General features: G+C 42.3%; 1 protein-coding gene across 4 annotated transcripts in view; it reads right to left on the bottom strand.

The window, feature by feature from the left end:
• Nucleotides 1–606: 606 nt before the first annotated feature.
• Nucleotides 607–11,254, bottom strand: part of LOC144099397 (DCC-interacting protein 13-alpha-like) — a 64,352-nt gene continuing 53,704 nt past the window's right edge. For 2 of the 4 annotated variants that reach the window (XM_077632656.1, XM_077632657.1), the window contains one exon: nucleotides 607–9,954. In XM_077632656.1, coding sequence (XP_077488782.1) covers nucleotides 9,811–9,954 — 144 coding nt within the window. In that variant the 3' untranslated portion in view covers nucleotides 607–9,810. The remainder of the gene's footprint in view (nucleotides 9,955–11,254) is intronic. The other 2 variants (XR_013307396.1, XR_013307395.1) reach the window with 2 other exon arrangements.

The raw sequence follows: 11,254 nt of genomic DNA, 5'->3' as shown, positions 1-11,254 counted from the left end.
ATTCACAACAACGCAGCAAGATTCATCTTGGGCAGGCACGGGCAAAGAGACAGTTGTACAGAAATGAATAATGTTTTAACGTGGGGAAGTCTTGCTGCTTGTAGAAGAAAGTTAAGGCTAAAGTTGTACTTAATATTTCATGGAAAAACTGGGATTAATGGTGAAAGTTATTTTGAACAGCCCTTTTACTTTTTTAAATGACTTGACCATTCTTGTAAAATTCGAGAGTACCGTGCCAAGACGAACTTGTTTGTAAATTCATTTTTTGTGTAAACTGTGCAACAGTGGAATTGACTTTCGGAGGTTCAAGTGTGCTCTGTAAATGAAGATGTGTTTTTTGCCAATTTGTAACCCCCTGCTATAACTCCTTCGGGCAATGTGTGGTAATTCTTGAATAAAGAAAGAATAAAGAATAGAATACATGCCTGAATGCTATTCCAATGTTGTGTTGTTAGTGTACTGTTTTCTCATTGTAACCTTGACCTAATGAGAGTTCACATTTAAGACGTGTATGACCAAATTATAAAAAGAACAATAGCCCCCAATTGCCACTCACAAATTCCCAAAAATATTCCAAACAAGGGAGAAGACACAGCAGAACCTAGAGACACAATCACTCAATTTTATTCCAAATAATGGTTCTCGCAAAACGTCCCTATGCATGCATACACAGCTATAATAAGAGATCCGTATAAAGACGAGAACACAAATATCTGAACGCTACGAGCACCGCGGAATGTGCACTTTCCGTCTTAATTGAAAGACGCTCCAAGTGGCGCTACAACAGGGTTGAGCGCATTCACGAGGTGAACACATCACGTATAGTTTACGTCAGTGACATGCAGACTGCACATCAGCCAAATGCAAGCAGCAAAATGTTTTACTGAAGCACAGACATCGCTGCTTGCACTGCTGGGAAAGTTTTTTGTTTATGCTGTTGCATAGCTGCGCAACACCAACAATACGCATGCGTACCCAATGCTCATGCGGAGCAAAGCAGGCACTGTACAAGTCCTTCAACCATAAGCCAAACACCAGCACAGACCCCCGCATCAGAAAAAAAGAGTAAGAAGAAGAAATATCCCGCACGAAACGTGATGCTCTGTCATATTAGACCAATGACCATCGCCAAGTTTTCCAATGTCTCTGTCCACTTTACTGGTGGATGCCCTACAATCCTACCACTACTCAACGGCCGCATAACAGTGCATAGTGGCAAAAAAAAAATAAGCTCATGGTATTGTGTTGGTCAAGCACCCTGGAGCTGAGCGCTGCCAGAAATTGCATGTTTTTATCTTTTGCTGCCCTCCTAACTCCTCTCTAATCAGATCCTGTAGTGGTACATCCTTGAGCATTTAGCTCAATTCATCAAGAAAGCCTCGGAAATCACACACCAATAAAAAAACAAGAAAAGTCAGGTAGACGCTCAAGCGCATGTGAACAACACAATGTGTGATGCTTCTATCTCAGTGCAAAATTTCACAGTACAAAACAATGTTACGCGAAAGGTGCACTGCGCATCTGGTGCTGACACCTCGATGCCAGCATCCACAGGAGATCGAAGCCTCTGAACACCATCACTGCTCATGATGCTGTCGTTTATAACCGCAGCTGGGTCTAAAACTCACTTGCTCAATAAAGTTTTTCTGTCTGTGGAGAAGGGAGTGCATCCCCCCCCCCCCCTACTTTGTGTAATAAGCGGCACAGATTTGCTTCTGGGCAGCAAAAAGAAGGTGGTAATAGCGATAAGCACTCCGGAAAATCCATCCTCTTTTTCCCCTCCCCAGCCTAGGTCACACCACACAATTGACTCCAGTGAACAACGTTAAAATGTTAAAACAATAGACAACATTAATATTATCCATTGTTTGATTGGACAACTAACACTACTAACATTGTCACTGATGGACAATACCAAGTGGAGTCCACTGGAGCCGTCAGCTCGGAGTACAAAACCTTTCTATTTCGAGTAATGCGTACTACGAGAGTCAAATGTAGATTACAGAGAGCTTGCCAATCTCGCATACCACTTTCTCACCACAAGAGCATGTCAGGAAATCATGAAAGTGCAGCAACGTGAATTTTTTTTCTTCCGTATCAGTACCCTGGTGTTCCAAAAAGCAGTAGCCAAGAAAAAAGATGAAAAAAAAAGGAAGCATGGTGGGATGGTACTTGCGCAGACACCGTTCCCGAGGAGATGTTCCAGTGTATGAACAGAAACAGTTCTCAAACAAGCCTGGAAATGTACACTTATGGCAACCAGACAGGAAGTCTGTACACATAATCATTTGCGACCTGGCTCATAAAATTGGTCACACTAAACAGCAAAAGCCCGGCACGTGACTCAATAGGAGGAAATATCATAGTTTTGCAGTGATGTAGTACTTTGCTGGTAAATGCTACATTCAGTAAGCACATCCCTGAAAAAGGAACAAATCGAAAGAAAGTCTTCATGTGCAGCCCCCTACCATCTTTGCAGCTTTGCAGTTTTCTACTGGTAGCCTGCTTTGCTTTGAAAAGCAGAGCAAAAGCAGTAATGCACTTGAGGTGCACAACACCAATGGCAACTGCACGATAGTACATGTTCATGTCGTGACTGCACCTGCAGGTTACACTGTGCAATTCCACCTGCAGCTCAAGCAAATGAGGAGAGGGATATGAATGGCGAGGTCCTATTTTGTATAAAGTTAGTGGGACACAAACTAGAGACTCAATTCTGCTATGTATGCACGGCGGAGACTGCGCATCTCCTCCAAGAACCTTCTGTGGTGCACATAATGTAGGAGAAATTTTGGTTATGATTTTTTTAAACAAATCCCAACCATCAGCACCTGATTAAATTATAATGTTAAAAGAAAGCTGATATTTCCGATATTACAATAACAAATAAAATTATTTCCAGCACTTTCAGGTCTGCAGAAATTTCTCAGATGCACCTACTTTGCATCCCTGCAAACGCAGGCCCCATGGAAGAAGAAAAAAAGCTATACTGCTTTCACTAAACTAGCATTCACTCAAAAGCATAACAGGCTTGTTTCTAAAGGGCTGCTATCTGCAATGCATTTGTTACCCACTCAAAAATAATAAAAATCAGCTAAATCAGCAACATTTCTTCACAAGAGTTGCCCTGGACAGGCTGGAAAGGATGCTCTGGATTTGTACAAGGGTTCTGACTAGTTGTGTAAAAATCAAAAGAAATGTACTGGGGCAGTAGCGGAAAGCACTGCCCAGTCATTTTGAATGGGTTCTCCACCAAAGATTTTCTTTGCAACATGGCTTCTTGCCAACATCGTTAGGAGATATCCAGTGAAGCCAGCCTAGCTGTGCTGTTACATTACACACTTGTTAAAACTAATGATAGTAAAGGCAAATGAAAAGTTTGAGGTCAAAAGCCTGGTGCCTAAAATTTACTCCACAGAGTTAACAAACATTTGCATTTAGCCCTCTGGAACTTTCAGAGGTGAAATACCCATGCTTCTTCAGCTGGAAGTGAGTACTTGTAAGCACATGTCTTCAAGCTGCAACAAAAGGCACCTCTAGTAAAGCGGAACCTTGATAATTTAAGCGGAAATGAATCTAACTTCCTGTTTACAGGAACCGATGCTAGGACCCAGTAATTATGATGTGTAATTAAACAGAAATCAGGCAGTAATTCAAACACGCGAGCGTAAGCAATGCTTAACTGGTACAGTCCATGATGATGCACACTAGCATAGCAACCCAGAAGAGGAAAGCGGCCGCGTGCGAGCAACAATGGCAACTGGCCCCGTGAGTGCTTTGAGTGCAAGGTTAGTGTGATGCTTGCGGTGCACTGGTGGGAGTTATCATGACATATTTTGGTGCATACTGTTGACCCATAGAAATGCTAGTGTGGCAATCCAAACCTCAGTGTTAACAATAAAGCTGGTGTAGTGCACGCTGACTCCAACCAGCAGGCACACATACTGTGAGTTCGTTAACAATGAATGGCGTTCACTATGTTTAGCTTATTACTTCTTTTTTGACAACTGATTAGCCCCCCAGATGAGAGAGCACTCCAAACTTTAATCTGAATGCAATATTTTTCAATTCGTTTTTTAATATATAAATTTAAGGCCATAAGGCAAAACAAACACCCTTTGCATGAAAAGGGATGCCACGGAAGTCAGCAAAAACAAAACTACACAATCTGTCCTACTATTTTCAATACTACTGAGGGGAAAGCAAGAACAAAATAAAGATACTTGAAAAACACTGCGAAAGTCTATGTTGCAAAAGCCTCAGCTTTTCCATACAACAGTTAGACGAAACATGTTAGCTTAGAAAGCTGGCAATCACAAACTGCGACTACACCAAGCATGCCCAAGCTGTGCATTCCTCAATCACAAGCCATGTGAAAAAAAAAAAAAAGTCTCAATCTGTTCAACATTTTTCAATTCTAAGAAAAGGAGACAAGACAAGCATAAGCACTGCCTCTGAGCCAGCTTGTTGCATGGAAAGCTCACACATGAGAAGCGAGGATTGCAGTTGAAATGCGAGCAACGCTCAATAAAACGCTGATTTCAACAAAGTGGAATGTGACTACAAGCATTGTACACTGGTTAATTGAAACTCCCAAGGCTGACAACAGTACACGTGCAGCAGCCAGAACCTGAGAGAATGTTTTCAAACCCTGTATGAGGTAACTGTACAAAAACACTGGACACCTGTAGAGTAACAAGCAAGCAAAGGTGTGACTTCTTTTCCACACCACTGAATACAATTAGTACAACATGTAGAAGCTGTGCAAACATAAAAAAACAGCAGAAATGCTCTAGTGACATCAAGGAAGGTAAAGAAAGCAGACAAAAAATAAAATAAAAATGACAAAGCTGATGGTAATACCACGCAATAGTGTAAAGCGAAAGCAGTAGTGACAAGCACAGCCTTGAATGCAAGCACTAGTGCTACTTACACCCTCCACGATGCGATAACAGCAAGGCAACTTCACAAATGCAGCTAGATTCAATAAAGTTGTCCATACAAAACTTTTTACTCAGGTGCTTCATACACTGTAGAGTCTCCCAGAAGTTCCATTTTTTTTTTTGTCTCGCATTGCGCAGCTTATTTAGCCTGGAAACACCAGCGAGCAGCTCTTTGTAACCCTTTTTCCTCGTTTTACAACTGAAATGACGGTTTGAAATTTCGTTTTAGCTTATGACTGTGCGTGAATCTGTTTCAAATCAATGTGACGGCAAATCAGCAATCAATCTCTTTGCCACTGACAATCATGCAACGGCTATATACTGCTATGGCCATAGGCTTGGACAAAGACAATGACGAAGCATGGTACTTGTGTGTGTGGTGAACGAGGAGGACAAAGTGCATTCCGGTGCTGGCCCTTATTCTATGGCTCCTCTGCTGTCTCTTTCTGTATATACTAATCCCCCTTCTGCAAATATATATTTCTACCCGTTATATTATTGATGGAGGTGCTGGGCAGAGAAAACATAGAATAAGGGCCAGTGCCAGAATACAATTCGTCCTCCTCATTCAATACACACACAAGCACCATGCTTTATCATCGTCTTTGTCCAAGCCTACGGCTGTAACAGTATGTAGGCTCTTCCTGTACTTGAGGTGACTAGACCGGCTAGCGTGCCCCGGGTGACTTGCATTTCATTCATTTTTTGGACCAGAGAGCACCACACATCGTCGAGCCAGGAATATTTGCATTGTGACCGATTCCGCTTTTAGTTGCCGGCAATCAGAAATGGCACCAAGAGTTCCATTTTTCTTTTTTCATTAGTTTCTCCAGCATTGCACTATGCTGACTGTCGTGCATCCAGCAAGACCAAAAACACTGTCTGTACAGTATGTACCCATCAATTCATGTGAACAAGACTGTCTGCAATCGTACAAACAAAAAAATTCTAAACATTAAAGACAGTAAGCAGAGCGATAAACAATATATACAACACTCCGCCACTAACGCCTACTTCAAGACCTTTTCACGACTGAAAGCTTGCACCTTGAAAGTGCTTGTGGCACACGTCATCCTGTGCTGTCCTCCTCGTCCACTGCCATGCACCAATTTTCTTACCACCATTACAAATTTTAGTACACTTGTAGGCACACATGCTTGTATGCTACGCCTTGCAAAGGACAACACTATGCTATCAATGTTCCAGCAAGACATTCGCTAATTTCCATAAGTAGAAAAAAAGTTTCAAAACCTCGTAAACAAACTCATATAACTCAGATAGCCTCTATTTGAGGCGTCCATTCTTGTCCATGTGCCGCTTCGCGACGTTAAACCCCACATACCACATACTACTGCCTTTATTTGACCATGCTTGCTAGCTGCACAAAAGCCTTTTAAAAAAAACCACGTATCGTGCTTCAGGAAAAGAAAACACGACAAATGAACATTCATTAGCGCGGTTATTGCTTAAATAAGTATACTGAGGCCTAGAGAAGGAGAATTTATTAGTTTACTACACAAAATACTAGAAATTGGTTTTTTGCAGGGATGCACAAAATTTCATACAGACTATCATAACTGATAAAAATAGCAACATCAAAATGCCATGACTTACCAAGTAAACACCCTAAGGATCGTAGAGATAATTTCTATTTTGAGAGATCCACATTACGCTTGAAATTGCAAAAAAAGAATGATGTTACCAGTGGTGCCAAAATATATCTGCACACAAATGGCACCTGACATGCTACTCTGCTCAGTGTTTCGCAAAATATTTACTGTGTTCGCTATATGGCATAAAATACCAGTTTACTTGCAAGATGAAGGATGTGAAATTCACCTGAAATAAAAAAGTCCCTGCTAGGTGCAGCCCACTCCCAGAAAAAGCTGCAAGTTTGCATTGTACAAAATTGCGTACACAGTGTATCAAAGGGTTAAAGGCATAAAAAGAAGGTTTGCGACATTTTTTCTCACGTGCAAGGAAAAAGTTATATCCAATCGATCCAGAGTAGACGGTCGTGACATGCCGAGCAGGTTCTTCCGACTAGACACAGGTGGCATCGGCTCGGTGGGTTATGCATGCTAGGCTGACCATTTATGTGTGTGGGATGGACTTTTCATCCTGACACAGAGCGGGTACTGTTTTGTAAGTCATCATTGTGAGCCAATTTAGAAATGCTGCCACTTGGATGCCACATAGAGCTCGCCCGTCTACATATCATTCTTAGAATTGATGCTGGACACTCTAGACATGTGAAACACCATGCGTGAAAAAGAAAACAAATAAAACCACCTTCTTCATAACTAATTCAGTAGTTTGCACTTGGACAGTGTGCCAAGAGTGGCTAAGGTCAGTGAAAAAGCACTTGACAGAACTCAGTTTCGCTGATGAACTTAGAGAATAAAGAGCTTGTTGGTGTTGGAAAGCAATCAACTGTTTTAATTCCTAGCACAAAAAGACTCGGAGTGACCATATTTACAAGTGTTCTTTATGCTCAGATGACATAGCTGCCTGAGTAGTTCAGTGTTTTCCAGGGTTTCGTTAAGTGGGAACAACTAATGATCACCAAGAAATTATTTACCACTTTAAGGCAGCAAATTTTTCAAAATAGGTATACCAAAAAAAGCCAGGTGTCAATGCAGTCCTCATCTGCATTTTCAGAACACGAGGCAGATAAGGAGACCTTGTCTCTATATTTTTCAGTACATTGAAACTATGGCACTACTTGAATGATTACAAACTGACTAATTACTTGGCAAATGACTACATTAAATCTCAAACTTGGAGCTCCAAGTACTATATACACCAAACAAAAGTAACAGATGGCAGAAATTAAAACTCTTCCTGCAAGTGAACAAAAGCAGAAGAAAGCCATATAGTCGCACTTGTCTATGTTCAGACACTACAAGCGAATACGTAAAGAAGCTAAATATGCAGTGCTCTCGATGCAAGCCTTTTCTCAGTACGCTCAGCTGCATGAATTTCAATGTTATAAAATTTCTCCCTGACTCCGGCTTGCTCTAAAATTCCGACTACGTTTTGACGTGTACAGCCGAAAACTCTCGGCCAATTACTTATTACTATACTAGGCCAAGCACTCATTACTATAAAAGAAAGAAAGATGATTGGCCCACTTAGTATGCAGAATCTGAGTATGAATAAAATCTAACATACAGGCAGCACAGAAACGTTGTGTCCATACTTGAAACTACTATAACGTACAAATCTGATCACATCAATAACATTCATGAGCTCTAACCTGAAGCATAAAACTGCTCGTGACTACAGAACATTTGTCGTCTGATCCCCAAAGATGCTTAAGCAAAGACAAAGAAAGCTGGCCTGATAGGTGACCTAGCTGACTGGACAAGCCTGCATACAGTGCACAATTTTCGTGTATCCTCATTGCTTTATCAGGGTGACTGAGGAGCACCAAGAGATGTAGGTGAAAGCCTTTTTGATAGAGTTTCTGGAACCACAAGCGAAAATTTCTGACTTATAGCATGTAGCCAAAAGAGAAACAAAAGGCGGTATGTCAATTTTCTGATCCTACAGGCCCTGTTCATCCTGCTTTATCAGTAAGAGAATGTCATGATTTAAGTGAAAAACACTGCAATGGCCGAGATCACTAAGTGACATGCTGATTTTGTTAAAGGGACACTGAGGAGAACTCTATCAATTTTTTTTTGTTAGCAAAATCTGATAGTTCGGCATTTCATGGCTTTGTTGCCGCTTGTTCGGGCGCGAAAGATGCATTTATTTCAAAGAAATTTGGATTCGAAGTTGAAAAAGTTTTTCCCGCCCCTCTGATTCAAACTAAGGAAACTCTTATGACGCCACGGCAACTCTTATGACGTCACAGAACGGAGTGACGTGAATCGTGACGTAAACGCTGACTCCATGATTTCTGACGGCTAGCGGTGCTGTGCGCAACCTTCCTTTGCAAGCCTCAGAGATTCGTGACTTCCATGAACTAAAGAAAATTCCTCCAAGGTGGCGCCTCTTGTCCTAGGAAGTCATCACGCTTGTACTTGCGAGATTGGCCTGTGGCGGCGATACCTGTATTTTGGTTCTTGCTATTTTCTACATTACAAGAGCTTTGTTTTCAGGAAGAGTGGCGTTTTTGTGATCAGGAGCTGCTATTCTATGGATACAAGCCAACTTCAATTTCTCCTCAGTGTCCCTTTAAGCTCTATTTTCAAATGACAATGTTGTCAATCTTTACAACACGTGTGCCGCCAACAACAGAAGGCTATGTCAGTCGTTCCAAATGCTAGCGAATTTCTCAAAGCTCTTTCAGAGTTCTCTTTCGCAACATGCATTAACACGCATAGCAGATGACAATGGATCAATCACAAATAGAGTCTGCAATTATTATGACATATCATGGAACATGGTACCACGACCATTGCAATTTCTTGGTGTTAGGAGCACATTTATAAAACATCTACAAAGCTTTACCCCAAGCCCAGAGCAAACGACTTCGGCCTGTGCAGCCTTCCAGCCTTCACACTGCTTAGTCATGTGCAACACGGAAAAAACTGTTTCACACTGACTTCAGTTCTCGGAATCATAATGCAACCTAATAAGAAAGTGATAGCTAAGGCCATCAACCAAAGGGTCAACCCAGCTGTCACATTCTGTGAGAGACCATCTCTGCCACGTCAACTTCTCCAAGAGCGTCCGCCGTTGACAACTACCGCAAAGCTCGCGTGGCTGCCGCCGACACCAGAGGTTGCACTCTTCACGCCCACCCTACAGCCGTGCACATTGGGTGCCCATCGAAACTGACAAAAGCTTAATAGCCACGAGCTTATAGAGATTTACAATACACATAAAAATTACTCGCTCAAAAGCGCGCGTGCAGTCAGGCTGTCTTGATGTCGGCCGCTTCCTGTGGTGTGCTCCCACCATCTCCAGCAGCGGCCGACTCAACTTTCTTGGCTGCTGACGGAAAGAGGGCGTTTTCGTCGGCTGAAAGCTTCAGCTTTTGCAAAAGCTCCTCACTTTGCTGAAAAAAAAAAAAAAGACGCACTCGGCTTTATTTTCTACCCAACACAGAAGTAAAATTCGAGCAAAAACAGTACAGCAGCAGACCCGCAGGAGTGCCGACACTCTGCACAAGTTTTTCCTGCACAAATTCACAAACTCTAGAGTGCGGGGCCATACTTAAAGCAAGGAAAGAAACAGCAATGCTCATACAGCAATGCATCTGGAATCCTAAAATGTTAACACTCCTTCGTGTGAGAAGGCAGAAGCAGTCAGAATATCGATAAGTAAAAGCCCATTGTGTTCAGAGAGATGGCCCAAAGTGTAGTGTTATATTTAGTATTTCAAAGAAAAGAATAATTACCAACAATATCCTTCTGAGTACAGTGAAATGGCTAGAAAGAAAAGATATGCCGTTATCTCAAACCTCTGCAGCTGAAGACTGTGAGGTAACACAATAGAAATGCAAGAGGTGATAAAGGGATGAAAAGACTTGAGGTGAAACACGCACAGTACTCCAACAACGAAGGTATGACAAGACCTTTGGTTGGCCACTGACAATGTGCTTAACAGGTGCTATTTCCCCAGCAGCATTATGTTGCGGATGAAAACTGCAGTAGAGTTTTCTTTCTGTCTCCAGTGTTGTTTAAACCCTTGGTACAGCGGTGGGTGGTGATGAGCAGTAATATAAACACTGCATTGAAGCACGTGGAGTACCGTATTTACGCGCATAATTTGCGCACTTTTTATTCATAAATTATGGCTCGAAGAAGGGGATGCGCAAATTACGCGGGGATTTCGCGAGCGTGACTTAAAAAACTCCACATAGGTCATAACGTGCAATATAGGTATAGTTTATGTTGCTGCGTATATGTCGGCACCGGGACCCGCACCCCACGCTGGCCGCCCCCCGAAAAAAAGTTCACTCTAAATGAAAAACCACGCAACCCCCCCCCCCCCCCCCCCCCCCCCCCCCCCCTCTTGTGATGGCATGAAGGTGCATGCATGAAGCTGAATAAGACGCTAAAACAGCGTCATTGCTTGCGGCCCAGCCAAGTGTTCGGTATTTCCGGATTCCGTATGTTTGCTTTCGCAAATTCGTCCGGGATAGCAAGCGCGAATCAATAAATCAATTACCACACCACACAATTCTTTAAAGGGACACTGAGGAGAAATTGAAGTTGGCTTGCATCCATAGAACAGCAGCTCCTGATCACAAAAACGCCACTCTTCCTGAAAACAAAGCTCTTGTAATGTAGAAAATAGCAAGAACCAAAATACAGGTATCGCCGCCACAGGCCAATCTCGCAAGTACAAGCGTG

This window comes from Amblyomma americanum, chromosome 7 (assembly GCF_052857255.1).
Source record: "Amblyomma americanum isolate KBUSLIRL-KWMA chromosome 7, ASM5285725v1, whole genome shotgun sequence".
Lineage (NCBI taxonomy): Eukaryota > Metazoa > Arthropoda > Arachnida > Ixodida > Ixodidae > Amblyomma > Amblyomma americanum.
This window is presented reverse-complemented; position numbering and strand designations above follow the sequence as displayed.